This window comes from Hemitrygon akajei, chromosome 20, assembly GCF_048418815.1.
Source record: "Hemitrygon akajei chromosome 20, sHemAka1.3, whole genome shotgun sequence".
Classification (NCBI taxonomy): domain Eukaryota; kingdom Metazoa; phylum Chordata; class Chondrichthyes; order Myliobatiformes; family Dasyatidae; genus Hemitrygon; species Hemitrygon akajei.
Genome location: NC_133143.1, coordinates 35,454,421 through 35,480,523, shown reverse-complemented (window position 1 = coordinate 35,480,523; position 26,103 = coordinate 35,454,421). Strand labels below are relative to the sequence as shown.

The window sequence follows — 26,103 nt, the reverse complement described above, 5'->3', positions numbered from 1 at the left end:
CCCCCACATCCTCCTAAATTTCAGTGAGTAGAGACCCATAGCTATCAAACATTTCTCATATGATGACCCTGTAGTGATGTACTACATACAGAGCTAGAGACGACATGCAGTCGGTAAGTCGTTTAGAGACTAGTTTATTCAAACTTTGCGGCGCTGGCATTTAATCCCTAGCGCCCGCCCTCTCCGGGTGGAAATGAAGTCAGAGGTGCATCACCAAAGTCTCCCCCCGTGCGCTGGCTATTTGTGAGCCACTTCGCCTGCGCAGAAAGTGGGTCGCCACATAACCCCCCCCCCCCATAGAACCGGTGAAACGCCCCCCAATGTCCAGAGTCTGGATCAGCCTCTGTTTGGGAGGTCTGCCTCTGCGCCGCGGTGCCTGAATCTCGACTGGCTGCATGAGCTGGTTTGAGTCGGTCCACCATGAAAACCTCCTCTTTCCCCCCCAATGTCCAGAACGTACATGGACCCGTTGTTGTTGATCACCTTGAACGGCCCCTCGTACGGCTGCTGTAGCGGTGCCCGGTGTCCATCCCTTCGTACAAACACAAACTTACAGTTCTGCAGGTCTCTGGGAACATGGGTCAGGGTCCGTACGTGCTGTGAAGTTGATACGGGGGCCAGGTTGCCAAGCCTTTCACGTAGTCTGTCCAGGACTGCTGCGGGTTCTTCCTCTTGCCCCCTTGGGGCTGGTATGAACTCTCCTGGGATGGCCAGGGGTGCGCCGTACACCAACTCAGCCGACAAGGCGTGCAGATCCTCTTTGGGCGCTGTGCGAATTCCAAGCAGGACCCAGGGAAGCTCATCCACCCAGTTAGGCCCTTTCAGGTGGGCCATGAGAGCCAACTTCAAGTGACGGTGGAAGCGTTCCACCAGTCCGTTCGACTGTGGGTGGTAGGCAGTAGTGTGGTGTAGCTGAGTTCCCAACAGGCTGGAGGTGAACTGGGCGCCTGTCGGAGGTAATGTGGGCCGGTACCCCGAAACGTGCTACTCAGGTTGCAATCAGTGTTCGGGCGCAGGAATCGGCAGATGTGTCGGTGAGCGGGACTGCCTCTGGCCACTTCGTGAACCGGTCTACCGTAGTTAGGAGGTACTGCGCTCCTCAGGACACTGGTAGGGGGCCCACGATGTCCACATGAATGTGGTCGAACCTCCAGTGGGTGGGTTCGAACTGCTGCGGCGGGGCTTTAGTGTGCCACTGCACCTTGGCTGTTTGGCACTGCGCACACGTTCTGGCCCATTCACTGATCTGCTTGCGAAGTCCGTGCCACGCGAACTTGCTGGAGACCAGCTGGACGGTTGTCCTGATAGATGGGTGCGCCAAACCATGTATGGAGTCGAAAACTTGCTGCCTCCAGGCTGCTGGGACGAAGGGTCGAGGTTGGCCGGTAGCCATGTCGCACAGGAGGGTCCTCTCACCTGGGCATACAAGAAAGTCCTGCAGCTGCAAACCCGAGACTGTGGTCCTGTAGCTGGGCATCTCGTCGTCTGCCTGCTGTGCCTCCGGCAGTGCTGCATAGTCCACCCCCAGGGACAGGGCCTGGACAGCTGGTCTGGAGAGTGCGTTGGCCACAACGTTGTCCTTACCCAAGACATGCTGGATGTCCGTCGTGTACTCGGAGATGTAGGACAGATGTCGCTGCTGGCGAGCCGACCAGGAATCGGACACCTTCGTGAACGCAAAGGTCAACGGTTTGTGGTTCGTAAAAGTGGTGAACGGCCTGCCTTCTAAGAGGTACCTGAAATGCCGGATTGCCAGATACAGTGCCAACAGCTCCCGGTCAAAAGCACTGTACTTGAGTTTGGGTGGTCGTAGGTGCTTGCTGAAGAATGCCAGGGGTTGCCAGCACCCCTCGATGAGTTGCTCCAGCACCCCACTGACTGCTGTGTTGGATGCGTCCACCATGAGGGTGATCGGAACGTCCGTTCTGGGGTGCACCAGCATCGCGGCATCTGCCAAGGCTTCCTTGGCTTTAATGAAAGCGGCCGCGGCCTCCTCATCCCAAGTAATGTCCCTGCCTTTACTCAACATCAGGGTGTACAAAGGGCGCATGATACGGGCTGCTGAGGGGAGGAAACGGTGGTAGAAGTTCACCATACCAATGAACTCCTGTAGGCCTTTGACCGTGTTGGGCCGAGCAAAGTGGCGGATCGCATCTACCTTGGCGGGCAGAGGTGTTGCCCCGTCTTTGGTAATCCTGTGGCCCAGGAAGACAATGGTATCGAGACCGAACTGGCATTTGGCCGGGTTGATCGTGAGGCCGAAATCACTCAGGCGGGGGTAGAGCTGGCAGAGGTGGGACAGATGCTCCTGGCGACTACTGCTGGCTATAAGGATGTCGTCCAAATAGATGAACGCAAAGTCCAGGTCGCATCCCACCATATCCATTAGCCGCTGGAACGTCTGTGTGGCATTCTTCAGGCCGAACGGCATTCGAAGGAACTTGAACAGGCTGAACGGGATAATAAGTGCTGTTTTGGGGATGTCTTCAGGGTGCACCGGGATTTGATGGTATCCCTGGACAAGGTCTACTTTGGAAAATATTCTTGCCCCGTGCAGGTTTGCTGCAAAGTCCTGTATGTGCGGCATGGGGTAGCAGTCTGGAGTGGTAGCCTCATTCAGTCTGCGGGAGTTGCTGCATGGTCTCCAACCCCCAGCTGCTTTGGGCAGCATGTGCAGGGGGGAGGCCCATGGGCTGTTGGACCTCCATACAATCCCCAATTCCTCCATCCTCTTGAACTCCTCCTTCGCCAGGCGGAGCTTTTCTGGGGGGAGCCTTTGTGCGCGGGTGTGGAGGGCTGGTCCCTTGGTTGGGATGTGGTGCTGAACCCCATATCTGGGCATGGCTGCCGTGAACTGCAGTGCCAGAATCGATGGAAAGTCCGCCAGGATTCTGGTGAATTCGTTGTCCAACAGCGTGATGGAGTCTAGGTGTAGGGCCGGCAACTTGGCTTCACCCAGGGAGAACGTCTGGAAAGTCTCGGCATGTACCAGTCTTTTCCCTTGCAAGTTGACCAGCAGGCTGTGAGCTCGCAAGAAGTCCGCCCCCAGGAGTGGTTGGGCCACGGCGGCCAGTGTGAAGTCCCTTGTGAACTGGCTGGTGCCAAACTGCAGCTGCACTGTCCGGGTGCCGTAGGTCCGTATCGTGCTGCTGTTTGCGGCCCTCAGGGTGGGTCCTGGCTTCCTGTTGCGGGTGTCGTACCCCGTCGGGGGCAAGACGCTGATTTCCACTCCGGTGTCGACCAAGAAGCGGCGTCCCGACTGTTTGTCCCAGATGTACATGAGACTGTCCTGGTGGCCAGCCGCCATAGTCATTAGTGGCAACTGGCCCTGGCCCTTGCAGGGCGGGCGACAATGGCGGGCTTCTGTGCCCCACTGCTGGTGGTAGAAACACCACTGTTCACTGGCCTCCTCACTCCTGCCTCTGTGTTGTGTGTGCCCCCCCTGCTGGGCCTGGTCTGGTCTGCTGTTGGGCGCGTGGCCTGGTAATCTGACCGACGGACGCCACGCTCTCCTTCTTGGCTTTCCACAGCACGTCTGCCCGGGCCACCACCTTCCGGGGGTCGCCGAAATCTGCGTCGGCCAGCTGCAGATGTATGTCCTCGGGCAGTTGCTTTAGGGACGCTTGCTCGAACATGAGGCAGGGCTTGTGTCCGTCAGCCAGGGCCAGCATCTCGTTCATCAATGCTGACGGCAGTCTGTCTCCCAAACCGTCCAGGTGAAGTAGGCGGGCACCCCACTCACGCCGTGAGAGGCCAAAGGTCCCAATGAGCAGTGCTTTGAGTGCTTCATATTTGCCTTCTTCCGGGGGCGACTGTATGAAATCCGCAACCTGGGCGGCCGTCTCCTGGTCAAGGGCGCTCACCACGTGGTAGTAACACGTGGAATCAGAAGATATCTGCCGAATCTGGAACTGGGCTTCCGCTTGGCTAAACCACACGCGTGGTCGCAGCGTCCAGAAAGTGGGCAGTTTTAGCGAAACTGCGTGAACAGATGAAGAGTCGGTCATCTTTGGTCCAAATCTCGTTTGAACCGTCGAGGTCACCAATGTAGCGATGTACTACATACAGAGCTAGAGATGACACGCAGTTGGTAAGTCGTTTCAAGACTAGTTTATTCAAACTTCGCGGCGCTGGCATTTAATCCCTAGCACACGCCCTCTCCAGGCGGAAATGACGTCAGAGATGCATTACCAAAGTCTCTCCCCGCGCGCTGGCTATTTGTGAGCTGGTTCGCCTGCGCAGAAAGTGGGTCGCCACAATCCTTTCATTCCCAGAATCATCCTTGTGAACCTCCTCTGAACCCTCTCCAATGCCAACACATTTTTTCTTGGGTGAGGAGCCCAAAATTGTTCACAATACTCAAGATTAGGCCCCACCAATGCCTCATAAAGCCTCAGAATCACATCATGTATTCTAGACCTCTTGAAATGAATGTTAACATTAGATTTGCTTTCCTTACCAACGACTCTACCTGCAAGTTAACCTTTATGTTGTTCTGCCCAAGGACTCCCCAATCCTTTTGCATTTAAAATTTTTAGGATTTCTCCCCATTTACAAAATAGTCTGCAAATTTATTTTTTCTACCAAAGTGCATGACCATGCATCATCCAACATTGCATTTCATTTGCCACTTTCTTGCCTATTCAACTAATCCATCTAAGTTCTTATGTAGCCTACTTGTTTACTGAACACTATCTGACCATCCACCAATCTTTCTATCATCTGTAAGCTTGGCAACAAAGCCATCTATTCCATCATCTAAATCATTGATATACAGTAGTGGTCGCCAACCCGTTGATCGCGATCGACTGGTCAATCTTTGAGACTTTCCCAGTAGATCCCGAAAAAAAGATAGGAAAAATAAATACACAAATACTGTTAAGAGATTGTTTCCGGGTTGCGGGGTTTTAGTTCCGTTCTTTCTGCCCAGTGCACATGTGCAACTCCCCCACCACGCACTACACAGTGTACTTCAGTGGTCCCCGACCAAGGAAACGATATGAGTCAGCTGCACCTTTCCTCATTCCCTGTCACGCCCACTGTTGAACTTGAACGCACACAAGCCCATTACCCATGCGAGGTCATCAGTCGCTTAAACGCAGTGATACCCTAGCACCAGGCATCACTGGTCAGCCTCGGGTAACCGTCCACCTTGCCTGGCTGGCGAGAAGTGCCGTTGGTACTGGCCTGGAGTGCGGACAGATGGGCGCTGCCTCTAAACCTGTTCAGCGCACCGAACGTTCGTGGGGAATCCGGTGCTGAAATATTCACAGATGACCTAATTCGGGTTCAGTGTTTTGTAAGTGGCAGAGCAGCTACCTCGCTGCAATCTACTGGAAGTCATCCCTCGAGACAAACTTTTGTCGGCCAATAGATCCTATTGGGGGGGGGGGGCACACGCCCTGTCACACTCCTCGCTCAGTCGCTCTTTCTGGACTGCGACTGCCGCGGCCCCACCACAGGGACCTCTGGCCCTTACCTTGTCCTCACCCCACCCGCGAGCAGCTGCACCCAGCCAAGGTGTCTGGCGGCGGGTGGGCAGGAAGCTGGAGTTCGGGCCCGGAGGCTGTCTAATGAGGCAATGAAGCCCTCAAAACTGCTTCGGTACCTTGAGTCCAAACACCCTGCACTTAAAGACAAATCCACTGAGTTTTTTCAGCGGAAAAAACAAGCAAGCGGGACAGAAGTGAAGTGCTGAGAGCCACGTAAACTAAATTGAGGAATAGACTGGACATAAGGAACCTGCTTTGAGTATCACTGTATTCTGGTAATGTTTAACCCCCCCCCCCCCCGTTGGCTGGTCCTCAAGAATATTGTCAATATTAAACCGGTCCGCGGTACAAAAATAGGGTGGTCACCCCTGGTGTACATACGTTATTTCTACTTCCGGATTGCAGGGTTTTATTTCTGGTCTTTTCTGCCCCGGTGCGCATGGGTGTAACTAATCGATTTGGGGTCGATTTTGCCTTTGACTAAGGCCGAGGTAGGGGATCTCGGGCTTGAAAAGGTTGGTGACAGTAATATACCGCAAAAAGAGAAGCGGTCCCAACGCTGACTCCTGCGGAATACCACTAGTCACTGGCAACCAACCAGAAAAGGATCCTTTTATTACCGCTCGCTGCCTCGTACCAATCAGCCAATGCTCTAACCATGCAAATAACTTCCCTATAATACCACAGGCTCTTAACTTGGTAAGCAGCCTCATGTGGCACATTGTCAAAGGCCTTCTGAAAGCACAAATATACGACATCCACTGCATCCCCTTTATCTATCCTACTTGTAATTTCTTCAAAGAATTTCAACAGGTTTGTCAGGCAAGATTTTCCCTTTAGGAAACCATGTTGACTTTGCCCTATGTTTCCTGTGTCATCAAGTACTCCATTATCTAGTCCTTAACAATTGACTCCAACATCTTCCCTACCACTGAGGTCAGGCTAATTGGTCTATAATTTCCTTTCTGTTGCCTTCCTCCTTTCTTAAGGAGTGGAGTGACATTTGCAATTTTCCAGTCCTCTGGCACCATGCCAGAGTCCAATGATTTTTGAAAGATCATTGCTATTGCCTCCACAATCTCTACTGCTACCTCTTTCAGAACCCTAGGGAGCAGTTCATCTTCCCAGGTGACTAATGTACCCTTAGGTCTTTCAGCTTTTTGAACACCACCCTTGTAATAATAACTGCACTCATTTTCCTTCAAGATCTGACACGTAAATGTGCTGATTACTTTAAACAGCTGTTCAAATCTCAAAACAGAGTAAAACTTTTGTTAATGAAGTCGCAGTCAGTAAAAGGGTTCAGGAAGCAAGTTATTTAGTAGCAGAGTTTATTGCCCAGAAAAGGAAAAGTCACAGTTAATGAGAACCTAATAATGCCAGCATGTAAGATTATAGTGAGTAAAATGCTGGACAAGATATAGTGCGAGAAATTGAAAAGGTTTCACTCTCAAACAGTACAATAAGTTGATGTATTGATGACATGTCATATGATGCTGAAGAGGTTTTGTGTGATAAACTGAAAAAAAAAGTTTCTCTATTCAGGTTTATTTCACCAATAAATGTCATGTAGCATTTGTAAGATTTGTAAACGATGATGAAATTCAAGAAAACTTTTTCTGTTGCAAAGAATTGCCCAAACAAGCAAAGGCCAAGAATATATTTAATGTTTTGTCTTCATATCTGGAAACAAAATGTCTGTCTTGGAAGAAATCTGTTGGCAACTTTGTTGCTTTAACTTATAGTTTTTAGTAACTTTACTATTCAATATTGTCAATAAATTTTCATGTTGTAAATAGCTTTAATTAAAATCAATTTACAGCCTTTGTTTAAATTAAATTTACCCAGCCTACTTTGAGAAAAATTAAATCCCATTTTGGCTTAAGCCAGTTATTTAACAGAAACTTATTATGTTTGCCTTATGAGTTTAAAAAAATTTATGGAAGGAAAAGAAAGAGATTAATTTCAAGAAAAATAAGCTAAGCTTAACTACCTGTTTTTTTTTCAAGAAAGGTTGACTAAAAATTCATTCTCAAAAGAGCATTGACAATTATTTTTGGATTATTATATCCACAACTTACTGATCACACTAATGTACCGTGAGCTGTAAATATAATAATTTTTACACAGGGGTTCCTTGAGATCTGAAAATTATTTCTAAGTCTCCTCCAGGGCAAAAAGCTTAAAAAAACTGGTTTAGAATGTAGTGTCATTCCCTAACCCTAACCCTAACCCGTTTTGTTAATCACACAAAACGGGGTGGGATTACGAGTTGTGAGGTGGATGCAAGGTGACTTGTACAAACAAGTTCATGTCCAATTCAATATAAATTGAACAGATGTGAAGTTGTTTGCTAAAGTTGGAAAACGGAAAGGCAGAATGTAATTTAGAATGGAAAATGTTGATGAACTGTGTTCTGTTCAGGAAAGCAAACACACTGATTGATGTAGCGTGTAGATAAGAAGGCAAATGTTATACTGGTATCATTGCAAGAGGTTTCGAGGAGCAAGAATCATTTACTATACTTATAGATAGGGACTCTCAACCTTTTTTTAACCCCTGGAGCAAAGCTTGTCAATTGAGGAGGGTTTGATGGCTCTGGGCCCCTACCCACTGGAGTTCAGAAGAATGAGGTGTGACCTCATTGAAACATATCGAATGTTGAAAGGCTTCAAGAGAGTGGATGTGGAGAGGATGCTTTCAGTAGTGGGGAGTCAAAGACCAGAGGACACAGCTTCAGAATAGTGGGGTGAACGTTCAGAGTGGAGATGAGGAATTTCTTTAGCTATATAGTGGTAAACCTGTGGAATTTGTTGCCACAGGTGGGGCCAAATCAATGGGTATACTTAAGGCAGAAGGTCATTGGTACTTGATTGGTCAGGGCATGAAAGGGAGAGGCAGTGAATGGGATTGAGAGGTAAAATGGATCAGCCATGATGAAATAGAGTAGACCCAATGGGGCAAATGGCTTAATTCTTCTCCTACATCTTATGGTCTTATGAATATAGCCAAATGAAATAGTGTTTCTCTGGGGCCAAGGTACAAAACACAGTAGCAACTGCACACTACACATATCACAAATAGCACATATGGTAACAATTTCAGAAAGAACATACAGTCACAAAAAATAGCTCGCCCCTGAGTGGCATGACTGTAGAACTGATGGTACATTGTCCTGGTCCAGCTTGTTATTGGAACAAGCAAACAGCGGAGCACACACCAATGGCAGGGGCCTGCCCCCAATAGAGGTACCGATTCCAGCACGCCTTGCTAGGGCTCTTTCACATTGCCTCAACATTTCCTCTCCTAGTTGGCTGCAACAGGCAACCCCTCAGACTCGGCCTATTCCTCACCACAAGAGAGGCAACGCAGCTCCCCCGCCGTTGGTCTCACAAGTGAGCTGGGCTTGCAGTATTCTATGTTACCAAATTCCGACAGGGTCTTGCAATCACAATAGAAACATTCAACACAATCACTTGCACTGCACATCGTCCAATGATAAAGTCGAGACAACAACAGCAACGGTATGCAATAAGTCAATCTCCATTGCTGTGGAGCAACTCGCTAATGGGTTCGCCCTGCAGAACTTGGTATTCTTACTCTTCAGCAGTGACGTGATTGTAAAATAAAGACGTAGTAGATAAAATACTAAAATACTAGTAGATAAATACACCTTCAATTCGACTCAGATTGGCCGTTGCATCCGACCGCACCGGTATCTTACCAGAAGAGGTAAGAATTTACAAAGTTTTCTGAATTTACAAAACCCGAATGGAAGGAAATTGTCCTCATTCCCAAATATCTGCTGGACAAGGAATAAGAAGATATCTGGTGTCTGAATATTTTCAGGAAAAGATTTCTTTGATTAATTAGACTGAAGGATATTTAGAAACATGTAGGACCCAAGCCACAAATTAGAAATAAGATTCAGATGATGCACTGAAAGCTAAGAAAATTTTGAGACAAGTAGCTAAGTTTAAAGAAGGAGACAGATAATAGATTGAATTGGCAAACATTTTATTTTAATCTGTAATTCTCCAAAGTTAAGTAAACGGTCGAGAAGTGGCACATTTATTAATCTAAATGTGTAAGACAGCAGAGTAATATTTATGATTTATAATTATTTAAAAATACACTTAATGCTGAATGTAACAGCCGAAGATTTTCTGTAAAGTGGAAACTATGTTGTGGGCATTTTTTTCTAACTCTGCGCCATTCTTTTGCTTTAGTTGTCATATTTATTGGTGAGTATTTGATACAGCACCATTAATGAAGGTATCAGTTATCTGATAGAAACTTAATTTTCATGTTGAAATGAATACTTATAAACATCAATGTTTCTGTCTAATTTTCACCATAACAAAGGAGAGTATGAGTAGCATCTCTCAAAAAGACAAAATGCAAACATTTGTTACTGACTTGATGATTTTAATCTGTCAGTAGCCAATTTGAATTTAAAACAATTCTTACAAATTTTAATGTATGTTCACCTTGTCTATGTTGCACCTACAGGGGATCCAACACTTGGTTCATTTGGAAAAGCTCAACCTATATTATAACAACATAGCAGATTTGAAAGAGATATTCCTCCTTCGTAATCTGACTAATTTGAAAGAACTTGACTTGAGACTGAATCCTGTGACCAAAAATGAATCAGACTATCGGCTTTTTGTTGTGCACCTGCTACCCAATCTTAGAAGGTTAGGTAAGTACCTATTGATCAAAGGTTATAATAACACCATTTATTCCTTTGCCAGTTGAACTTCCTGGTGGTAGCTTTATTCATAACAGATAATCCTAGGTTTCCATCTCATCTCAGCTATCGGACCACCAGGCTAACACCAAGACATCAGTGATTCTTTTATCTGAGCTTTTAAATTTGAGGCCTTGCTTGCTTTCTCAGTAGATCCTGTTGCACAAATGGGAAAGAAAAGTAGCATTGTAGATAATACTAATCAAGCAGCTGACATCTGAAACAAATTATTCAATTGTTATCGCGTTACTGCTTGCAAAATCTTGTTTCATACAGTATGATTACAGCATTTATTATGTTTACTTAACTTTCAAAAGTGTTTCTATTTGACAGTAAATTTCTTTGCAAAGTCCCTTGGTCATAAAAGGGGCTATTAGTGCAGAAGTGCATTCCTTTCCAGTAGTTAACAATTCATGGATTTCTTTGTAGAAGTATTTTTTTAAAAAGCAATGTTTTGTTTTTATTAAAAGTCTCTATTATTCTTGTTCACGGTGACTTTTGATAACTAGATATACAATCATCAAAAACCGAGGTGACAGAAACGAGTACAAAATTACTGCCAAAAAACAAGAGAAAATCTTCAGATGTTGGAAATCAGAGTAATACAAAATGCTGGAGAAACCCAGCAGACCAGGCAGCATATCTGAAAAATGAATAAACAGTCAACATTTAGGGGCATTTCATCAGTGCTGAATTACTGTGATTACAAAATAACAGTGATTGAAAGCATATATACACAGTACTTTTTAAATTACAAGGCTGAATCGCAGTCTGTGATTCCTGAACACTGAACACCTGCGTGTCTAGTTTAAAAGGCCTGCTGTGGCCCTGATGAGTTTGTTGGGAGGGGAGTGGTTGGTGACTTATAGCCTTCAGGTAAAGTTGTCTGTTCTGTTAAAGTTGCCACTGAATTCAATGGTTTGTGAAGATTTCTGATATTCAGAGACTTTTGAAAACTATTAAAATTCAAGTAAATTAACAAATTTTAAAATTATTTGCAAATGGATTTTAAAACTAACAACAGTGGAAAAAATAATGTCATTCATTATACTAAACCAGCTCAATTTGAAAGAAATAACTTGCCTTCCCTTTGGCCATCTGCTGGCATTTTCTCAGCATTAGCCTGAGGTTCTGTTAAGAAGCTGTACTTCTTTTGATAGGACAAGCAGTCCAGCTGCAAATAGTTGTGACAAACTTGCCCCTATGTAGTTTTTGAATAAGTCATCGTACAAATCTGGGAAATCAGGTTAGAGTACTGAATGCCAGTAATTCTGAGAATTTATTTCGAAACAAATACAGTGGATTCCAGTTAATTGGGAAACATCAGGACTAGTATATTATGGCCCAATTAAGTGGTTGCCCCAATTAGGTGCAGTTTCACGGAAATAGTTTAAAAAAGTATATTTAAAAAAAGACAAACTACTGTTTAATGGAGTGACAAATTATGTAATTAAGTGAAATACAGAACACATTAGAAAACCTCCTGTACTACTATACAATAAAGCTGTGCATTAGTTCCTAATAATTACCATGGAGGAATTCATCTCATGTGTACTGTTGTGTTCTCTTGATTGACTGTAAATGAACAAAGTCACTGCAGCACCTAATGCAGATAATGGACTGCCTACATATAATATTTTTGACCATTGCATCCACCAAAACTTCTTTTTCATTGTAACACTCAAGCTGATAGTCAATACCTTCAAATTCTTAGTATTTCCTAACTTGTTGAAGTAATGAAATCACTTCATTTTCACTCTGGCTGTTTCTGGCATCTGGCAGCCTGAATGCTTGCAACCACAGTGAGCAAAACAGTTCTGCAGTTTTGAATTGTATTACTACTTGTTTTTTGCCAAATATCAGTAATAAAAATCATTGCTTTTTGAACACAAATGCCCATAACTGACGCTATTTAAAACTATTTACTCTAAGCACAGTGTAGTGTCTGATAGCCAGACAAGTGTACGCAACTGATGCTAGTTAGAAACTTTGACAGCAGTCTCCTATCCCAATCAGGTGGTCATGTGTCCCTAGTAAACAAAGAGAATCCCAGCTATTTTCTCAATTAGTTTTTATTCTTTAAGAGTTGTCCCAAATAAGCGGCTGTTCTGATTAACCGATGGCCCAATTAGCTGGAATCCACTGTATTTAAAAGATTACCCTCTGCTATTAACATATAAAGCCTGAGAAATTTCTTTAATATTAGGACATAATATGCATTCAGTTTCCATTTTATTAGGAACCTTTTGTTCCTAATAAAATGCTAATGAATGGCTGTTAATGGTCGTCTGCTGTTGTAGTCCATGTATTTCAAGATTTGATGTGTTGTGTATTCACAGATGATCTTTTGCACACCACTGTTGTAATGCAGTTATTTGAGTTACTGTTGCCTTCCTCTCAGCTTGAACCAGTCTAGTCATTCTCCTCTGACCCCTCTCATTAACAAGGCATTTTCACGCACAGAACTGCTGCTTATTGTATGTATTTTGTTTTTCGCACCGTTCTCTGTAAGCATTAGAGACTGTTGTGTGTGAAAATCCCAGAAGATCAGCAGTTTCTGAGATACTCAAACATCCCCCTCTGGTACCAACAATCATTCCACAGTCAAAATCACTTCTATCACATTTCTCCCTCATTCTGATGTTTAGTCCAAACAGCAACTGAACCTCTTGACAATGTCTGCATGCTTTTACGCATTGAGTTGCTGCCACATAATTGGCTGAATAGATATTTGCATGAATGAGCAGGTGCACCTAATGAAATGTATGTTATAAAGATAGAGAAAGGTGAAGTTATGGAGGAATCTACCTGTGAGAAAAAAGAATTTAAATTACATATCTTGAGGAAAAGAGAATTGAGTCAAGGACAGAAATAAGTGAACTTGATGCCAGGTAGGCAGCAACATCTCAGATGAGCCGATGTTTACTATCTGAAGGTTGGAAGGTCAGCCAGAGGATATTGGAACAGTCATGATTGATGGTCACTTAAGGGTTTATATATAAAAAAGCAATGAATGGAGATGCAAGTGGGGGTGGAGGGGATTTACGGTAGAGAGGTGATATTGATATTGCAAAGTCAAAATATGCAGTGAAGGGATATGGATTTAGAGGTTCCACTCAACAGCAAACCAAAACTCAAGACTGTACATATCTAAATAAAATTTGTGCAACAGTATTCTTCACCTGTAAGTTATGAAACAGGGTAAAGATATTTAACTTTACAGTAACAGCAAATGTATTAATGGGTTCAGCTGCCTGTTTTTAACCCTTTTGTGATAGAATGGCGTAAGATGAATCGGGTGAGCCTACTCTTGACATCCCTTTGAAAATATGTAAATGAATGAGTATGCACTGCTGTGAGACTTTACAGTAGTGGATTGCAGAATAATCTGGATATTCCCTGCAGCCAAGGAGATTAAGACCATAAGATGTACAGTAGGAACAGAATGGGGATTTTGGCCCATTGAGTCTGTTCCTCCATTTCATCGTGGCTGATCCATTACCCTCTTAGCCCCAATAGAAACATAGAAAACATACAGCACAATACAGGCCCTTCGGCCCACAAAGCTGTGCTGAACATGTCCCTACCTTAGAATTACCCATAGCCCTCTATTTTTCTAAGTTCCATGTAGCCATCCAGGAGTCACTTAAAAGACCCTATTGTTTCTACCTCCTCCACCACTACTGGCAGCCCATTCCACACATTCAACACTCTGCGTTTAAAAAAAAACTTAACCTGATATCTCCTGTGTACCTATTTCCAAGCACCTTAAAACTATGCCCTCTTGTGCTAGCCATTTCAGCCCTGGGGAAAAGCCTCTGACTATCCACACAATCAATGCCTCATTATCTTGGACACCTCTATCAGGTTACCTCTCATCCTCTGTTGCTCCAAGGAGAAAAGGCCGAGTTCACTCAATCTATTCTCATAAGGCATGCTCCCCAATCCAGGCAACATCTTTGTAAATCTCCTCTGCACCTTTTCTGTGGTTTCCACGTCCTTCCTGTAGTGAGGCGACCAGAATTGAGCACAGTACTCCAAGTGAGGTCTGACCAGGGTCCTATATAGCTGCAACATTACCTTTCTGCTCTTAAACTCAATCTCATGATTGATGAAGGCCAATGCACCGTATGCCTTCTTAACCACAGAGTCAACCTGCGTAACAGCTTTGAGTATCTTATGGACTCGGATCCCAAGATCTCTCTGATCCTCCACTCTGCCAAGAGTCTTACCATTAATGCTATATTCTGCCATCATATTTGACTGACCAAAATGAACCACCTCACACTTATCTGGGTTGAACTCCATCTGCCACTTCTCAGCCCAGTTTTGCATCCTATCAATGTCCCACTGTAATCTCTGACAGCCCTCCACACTATCCACAACACCCCTAACTTTTGTGTCATCAGCAGATTTACTAACCCATCCCTCCACTTCCTCATCCAGGTCATTTTTTAAAAATCACAAAGAGAAAGGGTCCCAGAACAGATCCCTGAGGTACACCAGTGGTCCCCGGCCTCCATGCAGAATATAACCAGTCCACAACCACTCTTTGCCTTATGTGGGCAAGCCAGTTTGGATCCACAAGGCAAGGTCCCATGCCTCCTTACTTTCTCAATAAGCCTTGCAAGGGGTACCTTTTCAAAAGCCTTGCTAAAATCCATATACACTACATCTACTGCTCTACCTTCATCAATGTGTTTAGTCACATGCTCAAAAAACTCAATCAGGCTCATAAAGCACGGCCATTTTTTGCCTTCTGTATGCAAGCCAGCTCTGGATCCACAAAGCAATGTCCCTGAATCTCCTGCCTTCTCTCCGTATCCCTTCATGCCCTGACTAATTGAGAAACAATCAACCTCTGCTTTAAATATACCCGATGACTTGGACTCCAAGATAGCTCAAGCAAACCTGCCGGCAGGATATTGGTCCTCCTCAGTTGTAACCTGTCCCTTTTGTATAGGTCATACCTTCCCTAGAAGAGATCCCAATGATCCAGAAATCTGAAGCTGTGTCCTCTGCACCATATCCTCAGCCACACATTCACCTGCCAAATCATCCTATTGTTACCCTCACTGGTGTGTGCCACTGGCAGCAATCCAGAGATGTTTTTTGTACAAACAGAAACTGATGGCATACAGTACATGATTTCATACAAGATTCAGATTTGAGTCTAGAGAAAAAATAAATGAAGACTATTGAGAAAGTTGCTGTAAGAAAGCAAAATCAGCCTATGCCAGCTATAGCCCACATGGAGCTCCTGACTCAGACCAGCATGGTGTGCCACTTGGTCATGGCAATTGGGAATTTAGAATAAATAGTAACACACTAGTGACATCAAAATCCTAAGGTTAATTCCTCTTAATAGAATCTTTTTCAACAGTGTTGGCAACGAGATTTTCTAGGAAGAAAATGCATACTTTTATGAAACAATAATGAATAGTCACAGTCCTCTGATTTTGATTTTGAAGCGATATTCTCATTCTCTTACATTGTGAAACTTTAAGCATATTAGCAGTTCAGCTACGAGTTTGTTTAATACCGACATTCTCTGACTTTCATGAAAATGTATTTGGCAAGAATGAAAGATAAATATCAATACGAAGTCTTTTTCTTTGTCCCTGAGAAACTTAGAGCTATACTTGAAGCTGTAGAAATAACATGGTGTTGTTGTAGTATATTAACAACTGAGAAAACTACTTTGAAGACGTATGTCTCGGAAAATTTCGTGAACTAAGACAGGTATTAGAGCAAACAATTTGATACAGCATTTTCTGGAGAGTATTGGTTGTATGTAGACACAAGACACCTGTAAATGCAGAGCAAAAACCAACTGTTTCTAAGCAGCCTAGCAGTATCTTTGAAAAGCAAAGTGGTAGTCACTGTTTTGTGTTGAGATCCGTCACCAGGACTGAGAGTGTAGCGTAGGGGTTTCCAACCCTTATCATGCCGTGGACCAATACCATTAAACAAGGGGTCTGTGGGGCCCCAGGTTAGGAACTCCTGGTGTAGAGGGATGAGAACCAGTATGAGGAGGTGAGAGGGAGGGGCAAGCCAGGGACTAGTAGGCAATAAGTTGAATCTGGTGAGAAGGAGATAATGGTAAGTTGGAACCAGGCAGATTGAGGGGTGGAGATGGGAGGCACACTAGCTGGTGGATGAAATGTAGAGACATCTTGGAGAGAATAAAGAGGGCAGATCGTCTCAGGTGACTAACATTCTACTGACATTTACTAAAAATACACTTGACTCCTGCAGCTATCTCTGCAACACCTCATCTACCCAGTCTCTTGTAAGATCTGTTCTCAAGAAGAGGTGTTGGCTTCAGGACTTTATAGAAAAAATCTGCTTCTTCTCAAGAGTCTCCTTTATTTCCTACACTTGCCTTCTGCTCCCCTGCCCCATTCACCCTGACAACACAACAGATGGTGTTCTCTTGGTCCTCAGCCTGCTGGGGAAATTCCTGTTGAGTTGCTCCAGAAGCTTTTGTATTCTTTACAGAAATATTGAAAAATAAATGCACTGATAATCCTGAAACATCAAGGGATAAAGGGAATTGGATTAATAAAACAAAATTGATATACAGGGCCATTTCAATAAGGAGCATTTTGAACTTATCCCTTTTTGTATATTAATGGTCAGAACTGAGTGGAATTCACCTTGTACAGTTTTAACCTCATTATCAGCACTAAGATCTATTAGAATATAAACCAGTACCCTGAAATAACAACAAAAACATTTGGTGGCTTGTACTTGTATTGACGTAAAGTACACTTCAGTAACTTGTCACCTTGAAACCTATGAATTATGACCTTGCATGCTGGTTATTGCTTGGGAGAAAATAATTCCCCTTCATGCTTTTCTAACATCCATCTTCCTGCCTCCTCTTTGTTGTGGGTAATAAAGATACTGCACTGACTGCTTTCTCAGTGAACCTTTGAATAAACCACTTTGCTAAATGTACATATACCAAACTTGGCCCCTGACCTTGTTCCATGGAATAGAATTCTCCTTGAATGGAAAACTAATATTATCACTCATTAATTGCTTATTTATCTTACCAGGCATAATGATTCATTTAATTAATGTTCTCTGAATCACTTAATTTTCAATGTTGAAAACTGTTAAAATAATTTGACATTAAGATGTCTTTATGACATCAGAGCTATCACTGTGACATGAAGCTACTGTGGTCACTGAAATATCAGTTTATCAGCTCACCACATAATCATTTGTAGAAAACTGATTTACATCAAAAGTGAATACTAGAATGCCCCTCTGTCTCTTCTAACTCTTCTGTGACAAAAATATGTTGTGGATCATATTACAGTAGCTCCTCTTCTAGATTTTCTTCAGGGTAAGTGAGATATCATTAAATGTGATAACTGGTATTTTGCACGTTTTACAACTTTTATTTTACTAAAATTCTAGTTAAATATGTGACCAATGAGAAAAATTGATGGATATGAAATATTGCATTTCCCTTGAATGGTTATTGTTAAATTCCAAAGCAAGACAGCATTGTCTCCAGTTCTCTAAACTTGTATGTAAGTGACTTTGGTATAGCAGTTCAGTTAAATGCTCACTTTTATGAAAGATGCTTCTAGTTCCTGTTTAACTGTGTCATTCAATGGATACACACAGTTGTAACTTGAAGGAGATTTGAGTTCTTAAAATACAACTGCAATCCACTAAGCTCTGTGGAAACAAGCAAGTGATAAGTATAGGTAATACTGTATTTTTATTGATGCAAGAGTGATAATTCCAAAAATAACGAGTTTATTCTGTTTTGCAGGACAACGTGCAAAAAAGGTACATATCATGCACACTGTCTTCATCACCTACTCCACATGATTTCTGTTATTTCTATGTTCTTTTGAACATTACTTACATTTTATAACGGCTTAATTTAGTCAATGTTTGGCTGGCATGTGCATGTGCTTTTCCAAGTGATTCTACTTAACTTCCATGCTAGCTGTGCAACTTCTGTCTTAAAAGGATCAGATGGTTTGAGAGTGTGAAAATATTTGCAAGAGTATCATTCCTGAAATGCATTTCTGATGTTTATTATTGCAAGGGTGGCGAGATGGTGTTTGTATGACTAAACTTAAGGAAAGGTTTAGTGGTAGATAGCACTGTACATCTGTATTTAACAGTGCACCCTTGGTTTCATGGCTGTCCACTGCTTGAGAGCACCTGTGTACTGTGAATCTCATTAGCTTAGAGAGATAAATAAACCTTTCATATTGGAGAGCATCATCACTGCAAGAAATATTTTATTAGGCAAAATGAACAGGCTAAACTTAGACTTCTCTGTGTTAAGCATTGTCATCTTCACTTGATAGTGCAGATTACATGACATTTGTCCAAAATTGTCCATGATGTTTGCTATAATAGGAAGAGAAGTTTACCAATTTGCATCTATAGGTTTTGCTAACATCTTAAACTTAATATTTCTACAACTCAAAAGTATTTGTAATTGCTCCCTTCATGGTGATTGATCTGTGCCTCAGAAATTCTACTTTTATCGTACAGCCCTCAGTGCAAGTTAAGACATATGTTTTTGCAAAGGCCATCATAAAGAATGAGAATGAATGATTGTCAAGACAGCTTAAGAAAATATGATGGAACTATATCAAATATGCAGTGTAATTAAATCCCATTGGAAACTTGTAAACAGGAAAAATATAAGTGATGAAATATATGTTTATCCTGACTTGCTGACAATACAACACTATTTCTGAGATGACCATGTACCTTAAGTACAAAATTTTATTTCCTTTATTATCTGGAATCTTGCTGGTCATCTTGACAGCAGCTTGAGTATCCGGCTTGTCAAATACAGTATCTTTCCCTTGATGTTCCACAAATAGGAATTTGTGTTTTCTGCACAGATTTGCATGCATTCTTTGTGCTGATGAAGTTGGTGATCGCCTGAATTTTGAACCTTAGCTGGAACAAAATTTGCATGAGTAGAGAATGTCTTTCAAGCTAGTGGGAGTTTCAGCTTTGCTCATGTGGCCAAAAGGAAATGGTTGATATGTTTTTCTTCCCTGACTAAAAGTCATGAAAGATCAACCCTCCTGTGATCAAAATTTTATAAGTATAGCTGTTAACTTTTATAGCACATGCTATAACGATATGTGGCTAGGATATGTAACTATGATGTAATGTCTTACAGACGATCGACCAGTTAAAGATAGTGAGCGCAAAGCAGCGCTGATGCACTTCAGTTCAAATCAGGCACATGAATTCCATGAATATCCTGCTCAGGAAGCGGAAAATGTAAGGTGAGAGCAAAATATGTTAAAATTGTAAGAATCTGACACTTCGATATGATGAGAGATGTACAAGCAGTTGATCCATCTCATTGTTCACAGTGATCACACAAAATTAAAAAGAAATTTTAAAACAGTAGTTCTATTATGTATTTATATGTATATATTGACCTTCATTCCCAAAACATTGACCTGCACATTATTACATTTCTTGAATCATTGAGAAGGTGCACATTATTTGTCAATAATATGCTGGGCCTTAAATTGAATAGTTTGCTGGCAGATGGAAGGGGAAACACAAGAAGGAAAGTACTGAAATCCAACATCTCTGTTGGAAGAATCTGGAGGCAGTGTAAAAGAAGCTACAGCATTTGGTGTTCAGGGAACACTGAATTTAAACACAGACGATGGATGTTTTAGAACTTAAAAAAATGATTCCAGTGGATGGCAGGAGTTAGGCTGTCCAAGAATGTATTGAATATGAGGAAGGGTGCTTGAGCATTTGTAGTAGGCAGCCATCAATTCCAGGGGATCATGGGTTTGCACCTCTGGCGGACTGTGTCCTCTCCAGGGCACAAGCCTGGATGGGAACATTTAAAGAACTGGCTGTTGCCCATGCAGCAGGTTCCCCCTCTCCACGTCACTGATGTAGTCCAGGGGAAGGGCAAGCGCCGATATGGCTTGGCACCAGTGTCGTCATAGAGGTTACCAGAGTGAAGTTGTAAAAAACATCAAATTGCCTTGGGGACCCCGGCTCCAGATTTCTTCCTCGGGGTTTACGCCCAAAGCCTTTCCCATGGATGGGTTTGGTCGCAAGGCAGCGGAGGTTTAAAATCAGAGTTTTCCTTCTAGGCGGGCTGCCGTCCAAGGCTGATGTGCCCCACGTCACAAAATGTTGACTGTACTTTTTACCTGCCTGGCCTGCTGAGTTCCTCCAGCATTTTGTGTGTATTGCATCAACATACATCTACAGCATGGATTAGATGGAAGATTGGGGAGAGCAAGCAAATAGAATTTACTCTTGAGAAGTTCAAGGTGATGCATTTTGGGAAGGCTATACAGAAAATGGCAGGACCCTAGGAGTTCCAATGAATTGAGGGACCTTGGGCATAATTCCTGTGATTTCTAAAAGCAACAGCACAGATTGTTAATGTCGTGAAGAATTCAGATGAGATGCCTGTTTTTGTTGGGCATGGCACGGAATGTAAGATCTATGATGTTACAGGTAAGTTTACAGTTTTATAAAATATTAGAGAGGACACATCTGGAACACTGTGTGCCTTTCTTGTCACTGAACAACAAGAAGAATGTTATTCTGCTGGAGAGTGTATAGAGGACATTCACCAGATTGTTTTCTAGATTTAGCCATCAAAGTTATAAAGTGGGACTGGATAAACTGACACACAGGAGACTAAATGCTTGAATCTGGAGCAAAACTGAGCTGCTTGAGGAACTCGGTGAGTCAGGCAGAATCTGTGGCAGGAAATGAACCTGAAATTTTCGGTTTTGACCCTTCATCCAGACAGAGTATAGGGTGGTGGGTATGGTGAGAACTAGCAAGCAATATAAGTCAAACCAGGTGAGGAAGAGTTGACTGGTGTATGTAGTCAGGTGGAGGAAGTGGGTGGGTTGGAGACAAGGTGGAGGCAATAAAAGGCTGTAGATGATAGAATCTGAAAGGAAAGGAAGGTAAACATGGAACTAAAATAGGTGATAAGAACAGTGGGGGAGGGGACCTCATTGGTGAAGTGTGTGGTGATAGATGGGTGGAGTAGTTAGGGGAGGGGAAAGGAACCAGGATACACCTGTCCTCAGATTCTGCCACTCACCTGCACAGAAAGGGCAATCAGCTCTGGAATGCAAGTGAATACCTCAGCTTCAAAGAAAACTTATGAATATAGACAGAACACACAACCTCCACGCAGATAATTGAAGACATAAAAATGTTGACAATATAACCGCATTCCTCTAACTCTCTTCACCCTTCAAAAATGTAGTTCACAAACTCCCTTCCACAATTCCTTTTCATTCTCTCTTCTATTGTCAGTCTGCAGTCTGTATTGTTTTAGTGAAAACAGTTATTCCCTACTTATTCCCAATTGGATTCCCAGGATCATGCCTTTTATAATTTGTATGGAATGTTGGACCATTGAACTAAAGTTACAGTTCTGAGGTCTGTTCATTTTACACGTGGTGTTATAAATCCCAAAAAGCAGTGTTTCAGTCAAGAATTTTTAATATGGTTGCTGGTTCATTTAGATGTCCTCATTTCACCGGGAAAGTCTTTAATTTGCCATTTGTGTAGCAAATATCCACAAGTGCTTGCATCCATCAAAGGTCTGAGCGTGGCTGAGAGATCGGGATACTGGCTTCAGATGGGGATAAGACAGCTTCAGGTCAGCAAGAGCTGCACTTTCCCACACCATCAGGAAGGCAAAACGGGATTACTCACAGAGAAAATACAGCCATTTCTGTGACACCAGAGCTACAAAGTGCATGTGGCAGGGCATTCAGACCATAACAGACTACAAGTTCACCCTGCATGCCAACAACAGTAATACTTTTCCTGATAGGCTAAATGTCTTTTATGCTGGGTTTACACAACAGTGTGCCGCTGAGGAAGGCCCCCTCCCCACCCCAAAAGCAGGCACTCTGGCTGGCTGTAGCTCATGTGAGGAAGACCCTAACCAGGACCAACCCACGTAAAGCTGATAATGTACCTGGTCAGATGCTGAGGCTGAGGGACTGTGCAGCCCAATTAACTAAGCTTTATAACGGATATCTTCATCATCTCTTGAGAACAATTCACTGTACTCTGTCTTCAAGGCAGCCACCATCATCCAGTGCCCAAGAGGATGACAGTAACTTGCCTCAACAACTACCATCCAGTGGTACTGACCTCAACAGTGATGAAGTGCTTTGAGTGGCTATTTGTGGATCGCATTAAATCCCATCTTCCTGCTACATTACACCCTTTTCAGTTCTCTTATCTCTCAAATTGGTCCACTGATGATGCCATAGACTGCTCCCCACTCCATCCTTTTCCCCATTGAAATTGGTGCCTCATATGCCAGGGTGCTGGTTATTGACATCAGCAGAGTGTTCAATACAATCATACTTCTGAAGGTGGCGAGTAATCTATTTTCATTGGGTCTCAACACCTCTCTCTGTAACTTGATCCTAGACTTTTTGATTGAAAGGCCACAGTCAGTCCTTGTTGGCAGAAACATCTCTGGTTCAATCATGCTGAGAATTGGCGCTTCAAAGGCTGTATGCTCAGCCCTTTGCTGTTCACACTGCTAACACATAACTGCATTTCTAGATCCAGTTCAAATGAAATCATCAAGTTCACTGATGACGCCACAGTGGTTGGCCTCAGCAACAATGACGAGATGGCATACAGAGAGGAGGGAGAGCGCTGGTAGAATGGTGCCGAGCACAACAACTTGTGTCTCAACGTGGACATAACTGAAGAGATGATCGTGGACTTCAGGAAGGTGCAGGCTGACCACTCCTCATTGCACATACATGGCTCCTCTGTGGAGAGTTAGGAGCACCAAGTTCCTGGGGGTGCGCATAATGGACTATGTCACCTGGTCCCTCAACACCACTTCTCCAGTCAAGAAAGCACAGCAACATCTCCACTTCCTGAGGAGATTGAGACAAGTGAGGCTTCCTCCATTTCAAACATTTTTTTTTACAACAACACCAGTGTGTCCTGACCAGCTGCATCTCTGTCTGGTACGGGAATTGCAATGCATCTACTGCAACTCCCTACAAAGGATTGTGAGGATAGCTGAGAGGACCATCGTAGTCTCTCTTTGACTCACTGGAGATATTTATCAGGAGTGCTGTATATATTGGGCCCTTAGCATTGCCAGTCATCCCTCCCATTTGTTAAACAGTCTCTTTGACTCTCTGCCATCATGCAGGATCTAACAGCATTAGGACAAGAACTGGTAGGATGTGAAACAGCTTTCTCCCCCCAGGCTGTAAGACTGTTGAACTCCCTGCCACCACCAAGACCTCATCATGTATGAAGTGCCGGTAGCATTATACTGCTTACTTTGTAACGTGTATCATGTATGCACATAATTTCATAATTTTTTTTTGTGGTACTGTTACTTTATGCATTATGTGTGTGAGTTATTTGTACCGTGTTGTGCACCTTGCTCTGAAGGAACGTTGTCTCATTTGGTGGTATACTTGTGCATGGTTGAATGACAATGAACTTGAGATGATTCAGGGATGCCCACTTACACTAGAGGTCAAACCATATGATCCCATCTTTTACATCTTTTTAATTCATTGGGTTCTCTTATCAGTAAGAGAATGCAAATGGAGAAAGTGCAAAATTGCTATCAAAGTATTCTTTGCAACAGGTAATTTTCCTACAAGGTGTTCTTTTTTTGGTTATGTTCAAAATGAAAACATGTTGACTTGCATTGAAAAGTGTTTTTATTTTCACCAATGAAACTCCATATTAGCTGTAAAGATGAACTGTGTAGGAAGAGATTCTGCAGATGCTGGAAATCCAGAGCAGCAACATACAAAATTCTGGAGGAACTTAGCAGGTCAGGCACCATCTAAGGAAATTGGTAAGCAGTCTAATTGTTTTGGGTGGAGACCGTTCATCAGCACTGGAACAGCAGGGGGAAGAAATCAGAAGAAGTTGGGAGAAAGAGAAGGAGTACAAGCTGGAAGGTGATAGGTGAAGCCAGGTGGGTGGGGGGGGGGGGATGAAGTAAGAAGCTGGGGGGTGATATGTGAAGGGCTGGAGAAGGAATAGGACAGGACAGTGGACCATAGGATAAAGAGGAGGAGGAGGAGGGGCACCAGGAGGGGGTGTTGGGCAGGTGAGGAGAAGAGATAAGGGTGGCAAGATCCAGAACAGGGAATTAAAGAAGAGAGAAAATGGAAAAATCAATGTTCATGACATCTGGTTGGAAGTTGCCAAGACGGAATATGAAGGGTTGCTCCTCCAGTCTGAGAGTGATCTCATCATGGCAGTAGAGTTCTTTTTAGTTTCTTTTCAGAATGTTCTGTGTGACTTTCAAAGTACCTGGATGAGACCAATCAATCCCTTTTGTCTGGTGGTTTGCTGGTCAATAGCCTGATAGAGGTGAAATATGTCAGAAGAGTAAAGGCTTTGGTGGAAGTCGAAGTTGTGCATAATAACTTGAAAGAAAATGAACATGTTGACAAAGGAATAATGAAGTGAATGGTTGAACTAGTCTGTGTTGCCATTTCTGTGGTTACTAACACAACTGCTTGTTAGATTTAAGAGTATCTATGCGGTGAATCTCAGATAAAGATCAAAAGTTTGGTCTCAGGTAGTTCTCTTTTAATACCGAAAATTAATTTTAGGGAAGTAGCTGATCCAAAAATTATAACTGAAAGCTGTATAATGTGCAGACTAAAAGGAGCCAACATGTTATAACTAGTCTTAAACACTTTGATAAAAATACTTAAGGATTTCAAGAATTGGATTGGATTTGTAAGTATTAATAAATAATTTAGATTTGAATTATCTGTGAGGTTATATAATTTTTAACTGCATTCAACTGATAAGACACTAAGGATACCTTGATGCAGATAATGTTTCCTTGATCTAGCCCACTAATGAAATGTGTCTACATTTATTCTCACCTGTTTTCAGGTGAAATTGAAAGTAATCATGGTAAAAGTCATCAATCTTTTCTCATTTCTGTCTCCTTTAACACTAACCTATCAATTACAATATTAGAGTAGTTCTTTTTGTTTTAAACCATGTATTTCCAAATGTGTGAATGTGAAAACGTGAATTTCCTGTGCCAGCTGCCTTTGTGTGTTGCCTAAATGAGTTTGCTAGCTTACTTGGACTGAACCTGCATTTGCTGCCTGATTTAAGAATGTTTGGCTTTGTTTCATACAGGTCCCTGATTGTAATGAAATATGACCTTAAGAACTGTCATGCTGGTTGGTTTGGATTCCAGAGAGAATGAATTGAATGAATCTTCTGCCAATCAGACTATTTGTAGATTAATGTTCTGAGAATTAATTTCTGAGATTTATTGCCATCTGACTGTATGTATATACAACCAAACAAAACAACATTCCTCCATACCACGGTGCAACCATAATACATTTATCACACACATCATGAAAAATTAATAGATAATTTAATAAAAATGCTTCTCACTTTTGGGCTAAAATTCACTCAGCAGGAAAAGCAAGACCTGTGTACAGAATTAGATACAAGTGAGTTGTTGAGGATAGAGTTCAGGGCAAAGATAGTTAGCAACACACTGAGAAAGTGAGACCAACAAATGCTGAAGCACATGCAGTCAGGAGCAGGAGGCCAAGATTAATGAGAGAGAGGGACAGCCTTGTACTAAATTAACAACTAATAAAGTGAAATTGACAGGTTAAAAAGCAAAATGTTCAGGGATATAGTATGGCTACTAGACAACAATGGGGGAAAAATACAAGCCTCAACCCCAATCACCACCTGTAAAAATTAAACCATTTTAGGACTTTGTACATTAAAAAAATTAATTCTGTTCCTTTATTCAAACTCGACAACACTCATCAGGAAGTA

The 26,103-nt window shown here is 42.8% G+C and overlaps 1 protein-coding gene across 1 annotated transcript in view; it reads left to right on the top strand.

The window, feature by feature from the left end:
• The window catches only part of cep72 (centrosomal protein 72), a 171,502-nt gene that overhangs the window by 32,949 nt on the left and 112,450 nt on the right, over positions 1–26,103 (top strand). The window contains exons 4-5 of the mRNA XM_073024631.1: positions 10,005–10,197; positions 19,427–19,535. Of these exons, the coding sequence (XP_072880732.1) occupies positions 10,005–10,197; positions 19,427–19,535 (302 nt within the window). The remainder of the gene's footprint in view (positions 1–10,004; positions 10,198–19,426; positions 19,536–26,103) is intronic.